Source organism: Myxine glutinosa, chromosome 4 (assembly GCF_964187855.1).
Source record: "Myxine glutinosa chromosome 4, kmMyxGlut1.1, whole genome shotgun sequence".
In the NCBI taxonomy this organism is placed as follows: domain Eukaryota; kingdom Metazoa; phylum Chordata; class Myxini; order Myxiniformes; family Myxinidae; genus Myxine; species Myxine glutinosa.
This window is the reverse complement of record NC_136264.1, coordinates 156,273,107-156,293,044: the sequence shown is the minus strand read 5'-3', so window position 1 is coordinate 156,293,044 and position 19,938 is coordinate 156,273,107. Positions and strand designations below refer to the sequence as shown.

The window sequence follows — 19,938 nt, the reverse complement described above, 5'->3', positions numbered from 1 at the left end:
GTCCTGATTGCATCGGCCTCACCCGATCAAGTATTTCGACACGACAATTTTTGTCGACGTTGTTAAGTGGAATTGATAACTGCATGAGCCAAATTGCATTGCCCAATAACCCCATGGTCTAAAATTAAAAGCGGTACAAGTTAAACAAATATTATTAATGATCAATTTTACCGCTTTTAATTTTATGACCTTTTAATTAAGTGAATGCAAACTTTGATCCCCTCTACCCAGCAAAAACTTGTCAAATTTTTAGCTTTTATTTTGAAGACCTTTCATTTTGCAATGCATTTTCATCCCCTCAACCCAGCAATAATAACTTCTCCCTTTCCAACCAACACAAGGCAAATATTGAATATCAAGTTTCATAATGTTTATTGTCACATGAATATCAATAGAAATCATTATCAATGCAATACATAACAATACAACAATGTCCTCCAAAATGTCTTTCAACTCCTTCCCATAGTGTCTCTAATGATGTCTCACCATCCTCTCCTGCCATGGAACTGCACCAGCAGGGCTGTTAAAATAGAGTCTCAGTACCTCCATCTGACGCTTGGCCTCTACACTGTCCCTGTTACCTCGAACTGCCTGCTCCACCTCTAACATGTTGGCTTGATCTCTCCATTCACCAGGGATGATGTTGTGTCGATAATCCTCCTGGTCCACCTCGGCATGCTGAATACTTGGCAACCGGATGCGGAGCATGTTGTGCAGACAGATAGCAGTTTCGACCAGGTCACGCACCACCTCAGGATACTGTTGTAGTGTCTTGAGCAAGCATTGCCAACGGTTTGCCAAGATGCCAAAGGCGTTCTCCACCACTCGTCGACCCCTTGAGATGCGGTAGTTGTAGACGAGTTGTTCAGGAGAGAGTCCACGTCTGGCATAGGGTTTCATCAAGTAGGTGCGGAGAGCAAAGGCATCATCTCCAAGGATGAAGAATGGCATCTCTTCATCATCGTTCCGCATGGCCAGGGGGTCGGGGAATCCAATGGTTTCATTCTCTATGCACTCTTTGAGCTCCGAAGCATTGAAAATCTGAGCATCTGACATGTGTCCCATTCCACCAACATCCACCCACAATAACTTATAGTCGGCGTCCACCAGTGCCATCAACACGATCGAGAAGAAGGCCTTGTAGTTGTGGTAGAGGCTGCCTGAGTTGGGTGCGCATCTGAGGGCGACGTGTTTGCCATCAAGAGCTCCGAGCACATGAGGGATGTTCCATTTACTTTCGAAATCATCAGCGACTTCTGTCCATTCTTCTGGGGTGGTAGGGCACTTCACCATTTCTTCTTTGAACTCTGCAACGATGGCTTGACACACCTCCGGAATGAACTTGACGATGGTGTTTCTGCTGACCCTGAAGTCGTAGGAGAGAGTTGGGTAGAGGTCTCCTGTAGCCAGATGCCTCAGGGTGATGGCGAGCTTCATTCCAGGTTGTAGGGCCTTTCTCAGCCTGGTATCTTCTTTCTCAATCCTCGGGGTGATTCTGTGGAGGATTTCATCAAAGAGAGCAGGTGGCATCCTCACAAAGTTCTGGAAAGAGTTGATGTCCTCCAGCCTCAGTTCATTCATCAAGCGGTCGTAGTGCCCAAACTGCAATCTTCTTTCTTCTGTCAACCATGGCCGGACCCAGAACTGAGGGGCTTTTTTTTTTCTTTTCTTTTTTTTCTTTTTTTTTGTATACAAGATCGAGGCTCGTGAAAGAGCTAACATTAATCACACAGAAAGACAAACCGACACATAAAACATATAACATGGGGAGCGGTAGACAAGATGGGGCGAGAGGGGGAGGAACACAAACACAACATCTGAGAGCAGGGACATCGAGAGATCTGTGGGAGGGAGAGGGCTTTGGGGGAGGAGGCATGGAAAGGGGGGGGGGGGGGGTGGGAGAGGTATAAAACATATGGACACCGCCAGGACTTCCAGGAAAGAAGTTGGAATTTCAAACAAGGTGGATCTGGGGTGAATTCGTGGGGGTAGAAAGGATCAAGGTTTTGGATGGGGAAAGATAAGAGATTGTGGTGAACAGCTGTTTTAAAGACCTGGAGGGAGGAGTGGGATTGAAGGGAGTGTGGGAGTTTGTTCCAGAGGCGGGAGAAAAGAGGAATGAAAGAGTGAAGGTGAGCAGCGAGCCGAGATTTCGGCAGTTTAACCATCAGAGGGTTGCTGGCAGATCTTGTGCGACCTGAAGGAATATTTGGGGGACAAAGCACAGAGAGAGCTGGGGGAGCAAGGCCGGAGAGGAGTCGGTAGAAGGCAGAAAGACCACCTACCTGCCTGCGGTGAATGAGTGAAAGGCCCTCGGAGATAGCTTCATCACAGGAGATTCCAATGATTCTGAAAGCTTTGGTTTCTCTTCTTCTTCTTCTTCTCATTCTTCTTCTCACTTGAGCAGCTCTTTCATTAATTGCATATTGTTGGAGAAGTAGAGCGAGCTGCAGACGGCCATTTCTCTGATGTTGATCCATGGCTGTCTTCGACGATACTGATGATCGGCAAGCAAATCGGGCCCTATTTATACGGATCGGGACCTGAAATCTGCTTTTTAGTCGGGTTAAAGACGGGAATAGAGCGTAGTTAGATCGGTTTGGTCGGGAATGACGTAGTTGAAACGGCAATAGATCGGCAGCATCGGCGTTGGATCAGTTTTAGATCGGCGGCGATCGGGAATGCATCGTGTCAGAGCGGCGGCAATCGCGAATGCAGCGTGGTTACAGCGTACGCGAGCGGGAACACAGCGGCTCTAAACGGCTTCGATCGGGTCTTCAGGGACCCGATCTACCCACGATGAGCGTGGTTACAGCGTAGTGATCGTAATCGGAGCGTACTTAGGACGTAGATACAGCGTAGATGACCAGTTTTTTCCCAAAGTGTCCCGATCGCTCCCGACCTGGAGATCGGGGCTAATCGGGGCCAATCGGCATAAGTGGAATGGGGGCAATAGCCGTAGAGAAGGCAGGCCGTAGGCGGCGAGGGGGCTACAGAGGAGGACCACGGAGTAGTGGTGGTGACCGCAATCGATATTATTATGGAAGCTTCCAAAGTTATGGCAGCTCCCGAAGGAAGGATTATCAGAGCAGTGACCGAGAAGGAGACCGCTATTCATGTGACTACAGTGACAAGTGGTCCAACCGTGATTGTTAGGAAAGTTAGAAAGCGTTGAAGCACTGAATGCTGCGGAGCTGCCGAGCCAAGATTCCTACATGGATCAACCGTCAATGCCACGTTCCTAAAGGCGTCTATGTAGTGAACTTCCCTACATGGATTAACCGTGAAATCCACGTTCCTAAAGGCGTCCCTGTAGTGAACTTTCCTACACGGACTAACCGTGAACTTCACGTTCCTAAAGGCGTCCATGTAGTGAATATTTCCAGGCCTCACCACCCAACCACCATGGAACCTAGCTCTCAGCTCGGCCTTTGGGGAAAAGTGCTGTAGATTTGCTTGACTTTGGGATTTTTGATCACCACCCCTTAACTTTCATGCAAATGAAACTAAAAGTGAAAAATCAGAGGTTGATGAGATGGAGTTGGCTTTGCAGGAGTTCTACTTGGAAATTGAACATGTAAAGGGCCGGGACAATGTCGTTCCTGATGCTTTGTCCAGAGTGAATTAACTTTAGAAATCTCTGTGGGTTGTGTGAAGTTTTGTTGCTTTATTTTTGAGATGTTGATAATTGTTGCTCACGGGAATTGGTGATTTGGGTTGTGAGTTTATTTTTGTTTGTTTAAAGAGTTTGCAGGCAAAGAAAGATTTGCTGTGTTCAAACTTTTTTTCTTGAGGGGGGGAAGTGTTACGGATTTGTAACTTCCGTTATTGGGGTTTTCACCCACTTGACATGTTTCTGATTGTTACGGATTCGTAACTTCCGTTATTGGGGTTTTCACCCACCTGACATGTTTCTGATATTAGGTATTATTATTATTCTCAAAAGGTTTATTATTCAGGAACAGCTATCTAAAGTTAAAAAGGTTAACTTAAAATGATACAGGAAATCGTGGACCGGAAAATGACGAGCGAGGAGGAGGAGGAGGCGGTGAGAAAAGTCGGAGAAGAAGCTGGTTGCTTTGCATTCTGGATCGAACGTTGTCGAGCAAGAGACACGAGTGAACTTTGGGTTTCCTGGAAAGGGATTCCGCGATAGAGTTATCGCTGTGACTGATCAAACCTGCGTGTCAGGTTGGCGTTGGATTCAGAGGAACCATCGTCATGTGATTACGTTTCATGTACGAGCCGTCCGCCATTTTGACTTGTGCGCTTCGCGCGTCGAGAAAACCTTCCTTGCTTCGTCAACCGTTTCCACCGCGTTCAGACGTATCTGTGGTGGACATTTGAACATGTCATTTGAACATTTGAACATGAACATGGTGGACATTTGAAACACTGAACATGTGACAGCTTCATGAAGAAACACTGAACATGTGACAACTTCATGAAGAAACACTGAACATGTGACAGCTTCATGAAGAAACACTGAACATGTGACAACTTCATGAAGAAACGCTGAACATGTGACAACTTCATACTTATTTGCTCTATCGTCAGCTCATTTCCAATATTACTCGGTGTGTGCACCGAGGCTTCTGACGATTACTTTGCGGCTCGCCGACCGTGAACAGTGAAAGTTCGTACATGGAGGGGGCCTTTGGATTTCCCAGTTGCCGTGAGTGCGCCTTTGTGCCGCTTTAACCACGTGACCCCTTTTCTCCGCTTTGGGCCGCGTGCGCGTTGGTGCCGTTTTGGGCGGCGTGTCTGTGCCTGCCCTAGGAACGAGATTCTGGTCTAGAGTCGACATCGTTCCATTGATCACTGGAGGGGACCAACTCTGAGCTCGAAGACGGGAATATAGAGACATTGGGGAAGGTTCTTTCCACTCAATTGGAACACTGTGAGTTACCTTATGCATGCTAGCTGATGGAATAGAGAGTGCACTTTTAATTGTCATTTGTGGTAATGTTATTCCTGTGTGATTTATAATATATTATTGGTTTGTTCATAACCATTGGTGTGGTTTCCTTATTGATTTCGACACGGAATAATATATTTTTCTGCCGTGGCCCCTCCGTGGTTCGGAGGTATACCGAGACCAGGAGGTTGGGGAGGAACACGTAACAATACGTACACGTAGCTGCTGGTTCTCATTCAAAACAAAGGCGACGTCATATGCATTTTGTCCTGTGCTGCGGTCGCGTGCTTGCTTTGTGATCATCAATTCATCAATTCATCAATCCATCAATTCATCATCTTTGTGATCACCACGATCATCAATTGTGATTAAAATGATCATCAATCATTTCATCCTGGCTGTCAAGAGCTATTGTCGAGAGAAGAAAATTCAATTTAAATTGCTGCTGATTTTGGACAATGCACCTGGCCATCCCACTAACCTCGGTGATTTCGACCCCAATGTGAAGGTGGTGTATTGCCACCCAACACCACATCGCTCATCCAGCCTATGGACCAGGGTGTGATAGTGCTTTTTAAGCGCTACTTTCTCCTCCGCACTCTTCGTCAGGCTGTCGATGCAACGTCGGAGGAGGAAGGCATCAACATCCGGCAGTTTGGGAAAAACTATAACATCTACCAGACAGTGCTTAACATCAATGCTGCATGGTTGGAGGATACGCAGTCGGCGATGAATGGGGTGTGGATGCGTTTGTGCCCCCACCTTGTTAATGATTTCATGGGGTTTGATGCGCCAGTCAAGGCTGTGTCTAAAAACTTGGTTTCCCTCAGCGCTGACCTGGAGATGGAGTTGGAGGAGGAGGATTTCGACGGTTTGATTGAGGCAGACAAGCAGCCTTTAACTAATGAGGACTTAATGGTGTTGTAGGAAGAGCGCCGCGAAGAGGATGAGCTTCCAGAACCAGAGCCAAGGAAATTCACCGTAGCCGAAATGCAGAAAGGTTTTTATCACCTCTCCAAGTGTCTTGCAATATTTGAGGCACAAGACCCAAACGACGAGCGTTTCGCAAAAATGATGAATGGCACCAGCGACCTTTTTCTCCCGTATAGGACCATCTTAACTGAGAAGAAGAAGCGCACAATTCAAGGGACTTTGGATCTGTTTCTACTTAATGTCGAGAAATGCAAGGCCTCTACTAGTTTTGATGAGTCGCCGAAGAAGCCCCGGATATAGTGTTCATTACTCTTTTAAAAATATGGCTAAAATGTGTTTTTTGTGTTCAGAAGAGATGCCAAGTTTAAAGTGAATAACATAATTTTATTAATTTTATTTATTATTTTTTACAAATTCATTTATTAATTGTGTTCATTACTCATTAAAAATATGACTAAAATGTGTTTTTAGTGTTCTTTAAGGTTTAGCGATAGTTATATACTTTCGCGAGTTATTTACTCCAGTTTTACGGTGTTTGTCTTCATTTTAAAGCATTACGCCCGGTTTACGTCAAAAACCGAGTTACGTCACGGCTTATGGAACCAATTAATGACGTAGGCCGGGGTATTACTGTATAGCTAAAAGCAGGTAGATGGTCAAACGGACAGGTTTAGGTGGTAAGGAGGTTGTAATATTTTCCAGCTCAGTACTATTTTCAGTAAAGTACTATTTTCCAGCTATTTTATCCAGACATTTCTTCACAGAAGAATGAATCACGAGAGACATACATGTCTCTCTGAACTGAGGGCACAGGGATGTTACATTGGACAACAAATTTACTGAAATGTGAATGAACACCTTTTCATTAATCAAACTTGATATTAGCTCAATCTGCATTTTCTCTTCTGCCCAAAACGCAAAACGCATTACTTTCACCATAACATATATATATATATATATATATATATATATATATATATATATATATATATATATGTATATGTATATATAACTGTAAGAAATAGTAGAAACTCCAAAGTACGAGCAGGGCGTCTCATTTGTATTGAATAAATAATCGTTAGATTAAATAAGACGCGGACATAGCTTTAGGACGTCGATCTTTAATTGTCGACAAGCTTTCGACCAACAAAGGTCTTCTTCTGAGTCGGCCCCAAGTTCAACGGAAGTCATATATATATACATATACATATATATATATATATATATGTATGTAGATATATATATATATATATATATATATATATATATATATGTATGTATGTATGTATATATATATATATATATATATATATATATATATATATATATATATATATATATATACATATATATATATATATATATTCTCCGTAGGTGATTCTGTCTGTTTGTCTGTCCAGGGGAGTGGCTTCCTCCATTGACGGAGTAGCTCCACCCATTCTGGAAGAGGCTTCAAAAACAAATATCCACCATTTTGTTTTCTCGCATAGCTTTGAGGCCTCTTTTATTAGGCCCGTGGTGTCTTGCTCTCTCTCACAGTTTTATTTCAACTCTAATTCGATATCTCGTTTCATTTTTCACAGTCGCTAACATGGTTTTAGACACGGTGGGAAAAAAACGGGAAGAAAATTCGATGAAAGTTACCGTTTATAGAATGAAATGAATTTTCAAAGGCCTATAGCATAGAAGGAGGCCATTGACCTTCTCTCACGCCTTTATCTCCAATCTAACTCACCATCTGATTTCATTTGTATTGATGGTTTTAGACTCGGTGTCAGCAATAATTGAGAAAATTCACGCACACACTGGAAATCGCTGAGACATTTTGGAAATTCGTGGCACGGTCTGTCATACACCGCCTAAAATAACAGACGGGAAAATGCCGAGACATATTAAATCCCCTTGTAGACTGATTAGACCCCGATTATCTCTAAAGCCACGAACAAACTTTGGTACATGACAAGTGATGAAGGTTGTGTTCACGTTTTGGGGGGGAACTTCCCTCCACCATCTCCCCCCCCCCCCCCCCCCCCACTCTCATAGACTACCTTAGACCCTGATTTTCTTGAGCTGTGAGCAAACTTGAATTTCGACATGTCAAATATAATTTTAGCCAAGTTTGGTTACAATCCCAGTAGCAATTTAGGAGAAGAAGTTGCAAGTGTTTACGGACTGACGACCAGCCATCCCATAAGCTCCCGGGAACTACGTTCCAGGTGAGCTAATAATACAAATCAATATGGTCAGCATATTTACATTCCCTAGTCATTGCAGGTGTAATAGGAGTCACAGAGTTCCTCTATGAGGCATTAATTTTCAGGGAAGAAAATTGTTTTTGAGCTGAATTTTCAATGCTTTTATATCTGTTTAAATCCGAGATATTTCAACATCTTTATACTCATAATAATCGATTATATGCAAAACTTTACAAGTTTCTCAGTAAAATAGATGTGAACTTAAATTAACCCCTTCCTATCCCATCGACTCACCTGTCTCCACTCCTCCCACACAACATATGGACTCGGCAAAGCCACAGAATGTGCAGTGCTCGGGACCAGAGGAACCTGTTGGTCAACACCAACATTGGTGGTGACCGAGGAGTCCGCCGATACTCTTGGATCTTCAACTCCAATGGAAATCTCGGCATGCATGTCTCTTATGGGTGTCGTTAGCATCTCACCACAGCAAAGCTGGCATGAGCAGCCACGTACGATACGTGGAGTGTCGTATAATTTATCTCCTGTAGCTGCTCTGGTCCCTTCACTTCTGGGTAACGGGTGACATCCCGGCGTATGGCCTAAGTGCTGCATCCCGCTATTAAGCAGATATTCCTTGAATGAGATTCCGGTCAAGGAAGATGAGCAACTTGAAGAAGCAGGACTGGTCGAGGTGCTCACAATACCGCTATCAGACAGCGATCGGCCTGGGCAAGTTGGGCGAATCCAAGTGCAACGGTTGGAATCCATGGAAGCAGTTGTGGTTCCACTTGCAACCGTTGCCATGTCTTTGGCACTCTGGAGGATTTGGAGATAGGTTGGAGAGTAAATTATATGATAATACGACAAGAGTTGTCATGACATAAAACAAGTTTTGAACTGCAAGAAAAGGAAATGTCTTATTCTCAAAGCTGAATCCTAAAAAAATTTAATTGTATGAGCTATAAAATTTTACAGTCTGCTTTTTTCAGGGACATTATGTAACTTTAATATCAGAAACATCGATGCATTAACAATGTCTACTGCTATCTGGCCATTCGTACATTGTGTATAAATGCGGGAGAGTGGGGAGTTTGGGGAGCGGGAGAGGTAGGGGTGAGAAAAGGAGATTTAAATTAGAGGTGAGGGAGAGAAGGGAATAGAAGGGAGATGTACGAGTCAAGAGGAGACATCAGATGGAGAGATTGAATTTAGTTAAATTACAGGAGCCATAATAGTTTCCAGTTCTGTACTTGAACCCAATCTATCTCGCAACCTCAGAAGCCGTGTTGCATACAAAGAGCATGGCGAGTGCTCACAGTCACTACGTCGCACCTCACTGGTGCTGCTTTGTGGTTCACTCAAGCTGGAAGACCCAGAGAAGAGACTGAGCCAGCTGCTGCCACTGTTGCTATCTGGAGAACGTGAGCTCATGCCAGGGAGTGTGAAGCTTCGCACGTGTCCCACAGAAGAACTTGAAGCTGTGGGATTGAGAGGTGAGGTGGAATGAGATATGAAGTGTGACAACTTCATGAAGAAACGCTGAACATGTGACAGCTTCATACTTATTTGCTCTATCGTCAGCTCATTTCCAATATTACTTAAGCATGTTGATAAGAGTTACGTCGGCAAAAGCCTTGGACTTACAGAAATTCCTATACAACATAGTCAACTGGATACTACATCCTGCACAAGTGAACAAATTGGTTTGGTAAGTCAAAAAGATGATTCCATTGAGTAACACAATGAGTATCATTACATGAAGATTTCAAAAATATTTATTTATTTATTTCATACAGCCAGCCATGTGTATAAAAATATTATTTCTCTTCCTTACTTCCTTACTCTTCTTACAATTCAACAATGATACTTCATTCATATCATGCAATGTTCTACTTGGGGGGGAATTCAGGTTTTGAAGATGATCAGAGCTGTGAGCCAGGGTAAGGAATAGCATCTCACCACTATGATTCATCATCATCATCGCCCTCATCTTCTTTTCAATCCAATGCAGAAAGAAGGCCTCCCAAAAATCATGTGGGAGAGTATTGGCATACCATGCCTGTCAAGTGAGGGTTAGTGAGAGACTTTGGGCAGGATTTTGGAATTTTATTCAGCTTGCGGGTGATAACTCGCCTACTTTTCGCCAAAGGCACCTGGGGATCTTTTAGGTCCACCAACAGCCAGTATTGGAAGATGGGTCCTCTGACCTCCCATATACTTTCTCAACGATCCTCTCGAAGAAGTTCTGTCACTCAAGCTTTTGGGTCTCACTATCTGCCAAGATCTTTCCTGGGAAAACCACATTTCCAAGCTGGCCTCCAAAGGCAGTCGCCGACTGGGCATCCTCCGTCGTGCGAAGTCCTTCCTTGGCACACCTGAGCTCCTCACCACATACAAGGCTTTCATCCGCAGCTTCATGGAATACTGCTCTCCCCTCTGGGCTGGCAGCCAGATCTCACAACCTGCTCAGCTTAAGACTGTGGAAACCAAGGCCTTCAAGATCATTGAAATCTCCCACGCTAAGGATGAGTCCATGGGACTATCACTTTCCCATCACAGAGAGGTCGAAGTTCTCTATGTTCTACCGCCTCCTTGCCGGCCTAGCTCCCCCAGCTCTGTCCCCCAAATATTCCTTCAGTAAGCACAAGATCTGCCAGCCATCCTCTTCTGGTTAAACTGCCAAAATCTAGGCTCTCTGCTCACCTTCACACTCTTTCATTCCTCTTTTCTCCCGCCTCTGGAACAAACTCCCTCACTCTCCTCAATCCCACTCCTCCCTCCAGGTCTTTAAAACAGCTGTTCACCACCATCTCTTATCTTCCCCCATCCAAAACCTTCATCTGTTCTACCCCTGTTAAACCACCCCAAACACACCTCCTTCAAATTCCCTCTTTTCTTTCCTGAAATCCCCTGTAGTGTCCATCATGTTTAACCCGTGTACCCTGCCACAGCCCTCTCTCTTCCAAAGATCTGCTGATGTCCCTATTCCCTACTGTTGTGCTTCCCTCTCCCCCCGCCCTCCCCCCCCCCCCCCCTCTTGTCTCTTGCTCCCTTTATTATATGTTCTTTGCGTTAGCCCTTATACGAGCTTCGCGTGTGTATACAAAACAAAGAAGAACAATAAAAAAGTATTTTTTTAGGAATTTGTCTTTCACCCCTTGAAATCAGAATGGGAACCTGCATCAAAAGAAGAAGAAAACTAGAACGACACTCTTCGACATTGCAATGTCAACCGATATGCCTCCACATGATTACATCATTATACATACTTGCACCAAGTTTGATTTAAATCCCTTCGGCTGTTCTCAAGTACGACATTTTTACCTGGCATGGCCTCTGACCTTTGACGAAGATCCATTCAGATGAAAAATCTATTCGGTTGATGAAGAATCTATTCAGTTAATCTTTGGATCATAATGTATGTACTAAGTTTGATCAAAATCCCATCACTGGTTCACAAGTTAGTGCAGTAACAGAATGTTTAACTAATGGGACATCTGACCTTTGACCTCTTGATGCCAAAATCTCTTGATGCCAAAATCAAATCAGTTCATCTTTAAATCATAAAATATATTTAGATACCAAGTTTGGTCAAAATCCCATCACTGGTTCATAATTTAGCTCCGTAACAGAATTTTTACCTAACGGGACCTCTGACGTTTGACCTCTTGACTCCATAATGTGATCAGTTCATCTTTGTGTCATTATACAGGATGTTTCAAAAAGATTGATACAACTTTTACTTCCTGCCATATCTTTGTTGTTTTACCTATACCGTTTTCCTTTTCAGGGTTTGGTGGTGTTATCGTGGTATTTGTTTCTTGGGATTTCTAGCTCCGTAGCTCAACTATGCCATTCACAGTGGAGCAGAAGACAAAAGTGGTGGCTCTGTGGTATGAGACTAAATAATATGTAGACACCAGCCGGAGATTCTGCCGGGAATACGACCTCAGAACACGTGATTGACCCACAAATTGTGCCATTCAACGTATTGTGAAACTTTTTGAGCACAAGGGTACAGTGCGCAACCAGAGCAAGGGCAACAGTAGCAGGCCGGCATCAGTAACCAAGAGCCAAGCCAACATCGACGCCATGCGGATTCTGCAGTGGACAGTCCCAATAAGTCCCACCGCAGGCGCTCCCAGGAGCAGGGCATCAACATCAGTCTGGCGTATTCTCACTAAGGAACTGAAGCTTTTCCCAAACATCATCTCTATTAGGCATAAACTGAGTCAAGATGACACGAGAAGGAGACTTGATATGTGCAATTGTCTCAATGATAGGATGGAACGGTACCCAAGCTGGATCAACCTGATGTGGTTCAGTGATGAAGCGCATTTCCACTTGAACGGTGCCATCAACAACCACAACAACATTTTCTGAGGAGCAGAACTACCTGAGACCTACAGGAAAGTTGGACAGAACTTTGGAGTCAGGATCAATGCCTGTCTGAACCGCGGAATGGCACAAATCGAGAAGGTCAATTACAAGGATTTTGCGTAAATGCCACTTTCAGACCTTGGGCTCTCACTAACTCTAGCAGTTACTTACTGCAATAGCAATTAGTGATAGAAAATACCATGTTTTAAACTTTCAAAAAATGTTTGGTTCATGTTCCTGAGGTTTCTGTTTCTTTGTAAATATAATTTAAAAGTTTAATCACTCCTTTTGAAACACCCTGTACATATTTGTACCAAGTTTGACTTAGTTCCCTTCAGCCATTCCCAGGTTATCACGGTAGCGAAAACCTATTACAGACACTAACCTTTGACATCTTAACCCCAAAATTCAATCATTTCATCTCTGCATCATAACACATACTTGCACCAACCTTGGTCAAAATCTCATCACTGGTTCACAAGTTATCGCAGTAACAGGATTTTTACCGAACATGCCTCGGACCTTTGATGTTGTAACCCCAGAATCTAATTAGTTCATCTTTAGATCATTACACATACCTATATCAAGTTTGAATTAGATCCTTTCAGCCGTTCTCAAGTTATAAACGTATCACAGACTCTGACCTTTGACATCTTGACCCCGAAATCGAATCAGGTCATCTTTGCATTATAATACATACTTGTACCAACTTTGGTTAAAATCCCATCACTGGTTCACAAGTTATCGTTGTAACAGGCTTTTCACCTAACATGACCTTTGACCTGTGACCTCATAACCCCAAAATCTAACCAGTTAAGCTTTACTTCATTATACATACCTGTACCAAGTTTGACTTTGATCTCTTCAGTCATTCTCAAGTTATCGCGATAACGAAAACCTATCACAGACACATGGATGGACGGACGGAAACACGGACGGACGGACGGACGCATGGACAGACAACCCGAAAACATAATGCCTCTTGTGACTTCGTCGGTGGACGCATAAAAAGCAGTCTCAGTGTATTGCAACAATGTACCGCTATGCCAAATTCGAGTAAGATTAGCTTGGAAATGAAGGATTGATTTGCGTTGGAAAGTAATTGTTGGAAAGAAATAAAGCAGAGATAAACAAGCATTCTGAGTATTGCGCTGCAATACATGTCCCCTACCGGCAGTCTGTCGTCTGGAAAACTGTTGGGGAAATTACCAAGGGTTATTTACCCACAGGTTCTGAATCGTTCCCAATCGCTAATTACCTCAGGTCGGGCTCACCTGTGATTCACACTCGGGACTTCGATGTATACACCTTGCAGACAGGTCAGCAGAAGCACGAGAAATTAAGTTCTTGATAAAGAACCTTTCGAGTCGCTAAATATCAGTAATTTATTATATTTTCCGGTTCACGATCAATGATCGATGTGTATATATATGTTGCTAGGCTTGGCTCCGCCCCTCCCGAAAGCGCAAGCTGTGTCGCGCTGTTGACGTTCGCGAGACGAGGCTGAGGGCGCGCGGTGCGGCTTGAGGAGAACTCTAGAATAAACAAGAGATATCCATTTTTAATTTTTTTTCGTTTAATTAACGATATCTGCCAAACCACGTGCCCTATCGCAAATTCCAAAAGGACATTTTAGTAGATTGACATGCTGAACAGATCTGTGAAGTTTCCCCTCGATTGGATCAAAAATGAGCGAGGGGCTCGGTTTTAAAGGTTCATGCTTAAAAACGTCATAACTCTGAAACCATGTGACGCATGACATCATGCTCGCTGACTTTTTTGTTCGTCATGGGTATGCGATTTTGCCTGCAAAGTTTGGCCTCGATCTGTTCAGCCGTTGCAGAGAAAAAGGGGTTTTCATGTTTTCACGAAAAACAATATGGCGGCCGAACCACGTGACCTGTGATGTCATAATTACCATTAAAATATTCTACAGACCGAGTCCCTCATATGGTGAAAATTTGATCTCAATCGGTCCTATTATTGCAGAGAAAATCTTTTTTAAAGGAGATTAAAACTTAAAATGGCACTGAGTTAAGGATCATCAGAATTATCAGAATTACCAAAGTTCAAAGTGCCATAACTTTGTCAAAAATGATCGAAACGTCGTGAAGTTCGAACTGGATCTGTAACTTATCATGAGGAAACCATGTACCAAGTTTGAAAACATTAGCATTAAGAGTTTAGAAAAAAAAGTCCGGAAAACTGTTCTTTGCGTGACGGATTGACGGACGGAGGGACGGCGTGCAAACCTATAGGGGACTAACAGGTAGGGGACTAACAAGCATAGGAAAATAAACCAATGTGTCCCCCCCCCCCCCCCCCCCCCCAATGTCAACAATATGTTGGAGGGGATAGATAACAAGCAGATGTATTCATTTTCAGCTTTTGAATTGTAATTTTGCTTCACATTAACCAAATCACTTTGCTTTCTTCATTGCAGTGAGCAATAAACATGCTTTGTCATTTAATATCACGTTAACAGCTGTACGGAGCATTTCCCCCTGCCAAGGCTGAGCCCAAGCAAGCATCACAATACGAGCATCAATGTGTTTATATGCATTATTACTTCAAATTTACAGAATGTGTAATAATGAGATCACATTTGATCCAAAGAGGCAGCTCAGTGCACATACTCATTCATTCTAATGATAAATTCTTCTTTTAAAGCATTATTTGGGCCTGGTGTAGTGTTCAATTGATTTGCGCTAGCAGCTTTGAAAATGAACGCCTATATGGAACACATGACCACACACCCAACTAATGCTGCTTAATCATCAACTGATGAATGTATGAGAAGGTGAAATTGTACTAATCAGGATTGTTCAGGTCTTGGAGTATTAGATAACCTACCTGAACTTTCTTGGCTGGACATTGAAAGACGCTTTAGCCGTGACTCCAGGTCTCGCAGGGCTCGTTCGTCTCCCTCCCGCTGTCCTGACACATTTGTCGTGTTCATCCCTGTGAGCGAATAACATTTATAAAATGGAGAATACCTAAAATATGGAGTGCATTATTAATTATTTAGTTGAATCATACAGTCACGTGAAAAAGTAAGTACACCCCATGTAAAGTTTTGACTTTTTCAACATATTTCAACATACAGCATTTTGATCTTCATTTCAACAATATTGATAGATAAAGGTGATATAATATAACGAATATCATCAAACATTTACATTTTGTAGTCCATTGTATAATTTAAATAAACATAAATGCAAATTTCGCATGTCGAAAAAGTAAGTACACCCTTGACTCTAATAGGTGGTATTGCCCCCTTCGGCAGAAACAACCTCAAGCAGGCGTTTCTTATAACTGTCTACAAGTCTCTCACATGGACAGGGAGAAATTTTGGCCAACTCCTCCATGCAGAATTCATTCTTTTAGCTGTGCGATGTTGGAGGGTTTCTTGCATGCACAGCTCGTTTCAAATCCCCCCACAACATCTCGATGGGATTTAGATCCGGGCTTTGACTTGGCCATTCCAGAACCCTCCATTTCTTTGTTTTCAGCCATTCCTTGGTGGATTTACTGGTATGTTTAGGGCCATTGTCATGTTGCAAGGTCCACCTTCGGTTGAGCTTCAACTTTCCGACAGATGGCCTCACATTATCCTAAAGCACCCTCTGGTACAATGAAGAATTCATAGAGGCTTCTATGATGGTGAGCTGCCCAGGCCCTGATGCAGCAAAGCTGCCCCAAACCATAATATTTCCACCACCATGCTTTACAGTTGGTATCAGGCTCTTGTGGTCAAATGCTGTCTTTGGTTTTCGCCAAACATGTCTTCTGGTACTGTGGCCAAATAGCTCTACCTTTGACTCCTCTGTGCAGAGCACATTGTTCCAGAAGTGCTGGTCTTTGCCGAGGTGTTCATTGGCAAACTTTAGTCTTGCCCTGATGTTCTTTCTGGACAGCAAAGGTTTCCTCCTGGCACACCTCCCATGTAGATCAAATTTGTGCAGCCTCTTCCGAATGGTAGACTCGTGCACTTTGACATCAACAGTGGCAAGAGCTACCTGTAGGTCGCGTGATGACATTCTGGGGTTCTTGGAGACTTCTTTCAGGATCTTGCGGTCTGCTCTCGGGCTGAACTTGCTGGGGCGGCCTGGCCTGAACAAGTTGGCAGTTATTTGGAATCTTCTCCACTTGCAGATGATCTTCCGGACAGTCGAATGATTGATTTCAAATTGTTTGGAGATCTTTTTAAATCCCTTCCCAGACTCGTAGGCATCTATAACCTTCTTTCTGAAGGCCTCAGAGAGCTCTTTTGATCTAGGCATGGTGATGATGCACACTTCAACAACAAAGAGCAAACCAAACTAAATGTCTGAGGTTTAAATAAGACAGGTTCTTCCAAGATCCTCTCTAACGATGTTCTAAACATTTGCACCTGAGCTGGTGCACCTGATTCTAATTTTAGGTATTTGCAGTAGTGATAAATGTAGGGGTGTACTTACTTTTTCCACATGCGAAATTTGCATTTATGTTTATTTAAATTATACAATGGACTACAAAATGTAAATGTTTCATGATATTTGTTATATTATATCACCTTTATCTATCAATATTGTTGAAATGAAGATCAAATAGCTGTATGTTGAAATATGTTTAAAAAGTCAAAACTTTACATGGGGTGTACTTACTTTTTCACGAGACTGTATGTGCCGATGCTTAATTTCAGAAGGCCTAAATGAGATGAAGGTAGAAGGTATGATGGAAAATGGAAATTTCCTCTTTGTTTGGAAATTTTAGAGGCTTTCTCCTGAAGGAGTCAAAAATCCTTGCAAGTGGGATAACACATGGTTGAAAAAAAGGCTCATCCTGCCACCTGATTATGTTTACAATTGTCATTATTATAAATTAGTGTTGCTAAAGAAAACATAAACTCGTATTTGTTAAATACTCAAGCAGCAAGCAGAGCGACAAAGCAAAAACTCATCATGCATGTGGCCTGCACATCTGGTTCATTCCTACATCTTACCAGAACTGATGTCAGAAAAGATTCACTCATTGCATTACCCGTGGTCGAACAAAGCTCATCAAACAAATACACATGCACTTTGGCCCTAAGGCCAAAGGTCATGGTCATAAAAAAGATGTACATCCCAGCCCACAGGGCCAGATTTCATGGTCATTCCAATCATTCCATTATCAGTGAGTAATCTTGAGATTCCACCTTTTTCCATGGAAAAAGGTAAAAAGTCAAGCGTTGTAACAGAGCTAAGGACGTGCGCTTCGGCCCTTCGGCCAAAGGGCTCACTCCAACATTGCTTGTCAAACGAATACACATGTGCACTTCGACCCGAAGGCCAAAGCACATGGTCAAACAAACCCACACATCCTAGCCCGCAGGGCCAGAATCCATGGTCCTTCCATCATTTTATCGGTTGCCAACGCCACTGCACAGAGTGGAGTAACTGGAGATAAGCTGGTGTCATGTGGGAGGATATATATATATAAATTAGCACCTCTAACCTGGAATGGTGACCGCTAAGCCCAGTGTCAGACCAGCACTTATTGCAAAGTCCTGACCAACACAGGGTTCCTGCCACGTATCCACCGACTTTGGATATGCATTTTAAAGAGATCTCCAAATTTCTAACAGCAGTGTAGCAGCTAGCACTGTTTTTTAACAGACTGCAACTGAGCTGGAATACCAAGAGGTATCCACTTACACCTCTGAGTCTAGCCTGTATTTGAATCTCAGGCCAGCTGTAAACTTTCATTCTGGTGTGGGCCTTAATTAAACTTTGTGTCCTGTCTGCTCACATTATTTTTTGGACATTAAAGATCCCACGGTACGGTATCCTTTGCAAAGAGTATGTGAGCTATCGCCAGCACCCTGACCAAACTCCAAATGCCTGCACTCTCAATCGAGTATCTGTGACGGAGTGGTGAGGATTGTATCTCCTCAATACAACTGCCACCGCAACCTTATGGTGCAAGGAGGATGAGCATACAATCTGCACACACATACAAACATACTTTCTCATTTGCAAATAACTTTACCTTCTGCCTAAGAGACTCAAAGCAGCAACAGGACCGCATAACCAGTCACCTTTTCAGTGAATGTGCAGGAACCAACTCACCAGGCACGAGTGGGCGGATGCCATGTGGTGGACGTGATGGACTGAGACCTTGGCCCACACAGTCCAGGAGATTGCGGATCTCATTACCATTGTCACATGCAAGGAACACGGCTCCACAACCTTGGAGTTTGGTTTAAGAAACAACAACTGATTAGAGCTGGGATTTTAAGCTGTAACTGAAAAACAAGAATAGTATGCCATTCAACATTTCTATGCCTCCGCCGATGAAGTTGACGGAGGTATTATGTTTTCGGTTGTCCATCCGTCCATCCGTCCGTGATAGGTTTTCGTTACCGCGATAACTTGAGAACGGCTGAAGGGATCTTAGTCAAACTTGGTTCCGTTATGTATAATGAGGTAAAGATGAGCTGATTAGATTTTGGGATCACGAGGTCAAAGGCCAAATGTCCAAGCTCATGTCAGATAAAAAAGTGATAACTTGCCAACAGCTGAAGGGATTTAAATTAAAACTTGGTACAGGTATGTATAATGATGTAAACATGAACTGATTAAATGTTGGGGTCAAGAGGTCAAAGGTCAGAGGTCATATCAGGTAAAAATGTGATAACTTGAGAACAGCTGAATGGATTTAAATCAAACTTGGTACAATTCTTATAATGATGTAATAATGTCGGCGGAGGCATATCGGTCGATGTTGTGACGTCAAAGAGTGTTGTTCTAGTTATGATATGGTGAGGTTAACTCGGATGACCACCAGGTGTTTATGTTAATCTGGTCTTACTCCTCCTGCCAGATCTTACTTCTCTTCCCTGCTACTGCCCCTCTAGCTTGCCCACATTCTGCCAAAAAGCCTTTCCTTGTTACCCCACCCAAGTTTAAACTTGATGTTCACCTCTCGTCTGTCATACGCCTCTTTCATGCCTGTGGAATTGTCATCCCACATCCAATGTTACAAGCTCTTCCCAAAATGATTTAAACTGTGTTGCTCACCACCACCGCATGGTCTTTCCCAAGGGTGGGCCATACTTCTTTTTTTTGTAAATCAATCGAGAGGGGTGCTCATATTACGTATTTTGGTGTGTAGAACACAAATCTGAGGTTTAAAAAAAAATTCTGATAACCCTAACCTACATCAATTTGCAGTTGATTATTATTAAATTTTTGATTATTTTGCTATTCTTCTGGAAAAAGAGAAGTTTTTTATTTTGAAGTTAGGGCTTTTATTTTGGTAACTTCCTGTTGGGATGGCAGTTGTAGCCATCTTGTTGCTGAAAGCTCGATGTTGAGGAGGTTGGCTATCCTTATCCATCCGTCTTCTCTTCTCTTCTTATGGCATTGCCAGTAAGTACGTTTTTGATTAGGAACCTGAGGAACAAATAGATAATAATTTTAGATGTAAATTACCTTGTTTTATATTATATTTGTTAATTGATTTGTGTACCTACCTATTGCTAGC

The 19,938-nt window shown here is 43.0% G+C and overlaps 1 protein-coding gene across 1 annotated transcript in view; it reads right to left on the bottom strand.

Moving 5' to 3' along the window:
• The window catches only part of LOC137425438 (protein Dok-7-like), a 106,555-nt gene that overhangs the window by 12,817 nt on the left and 73,800 nt on the right, over positions 1-19,938 (bottom strand). The window contains exons 5-8 of the mRNA XM_068113875.2: positions 18,522-18,641; positions 15,283-15,390; positions 9,382-9,527; positions 8,341-8,865 (exon numbers count right to left, since the gene is read on the bottom strand). Coding sequence (XP_067969976.2) covers positions 8,341-8,865; positions 9,382-9,527; positions 15,283-15,390; positions 18,522-18,641 — 899 coding nt within the window. The remainder of the gene's footprint in view (positions 1-8,340; positions 8,866-9,381; positions 9,528-15,282; positions 15,391-18,521; positions 18,642-19,938) is intronic.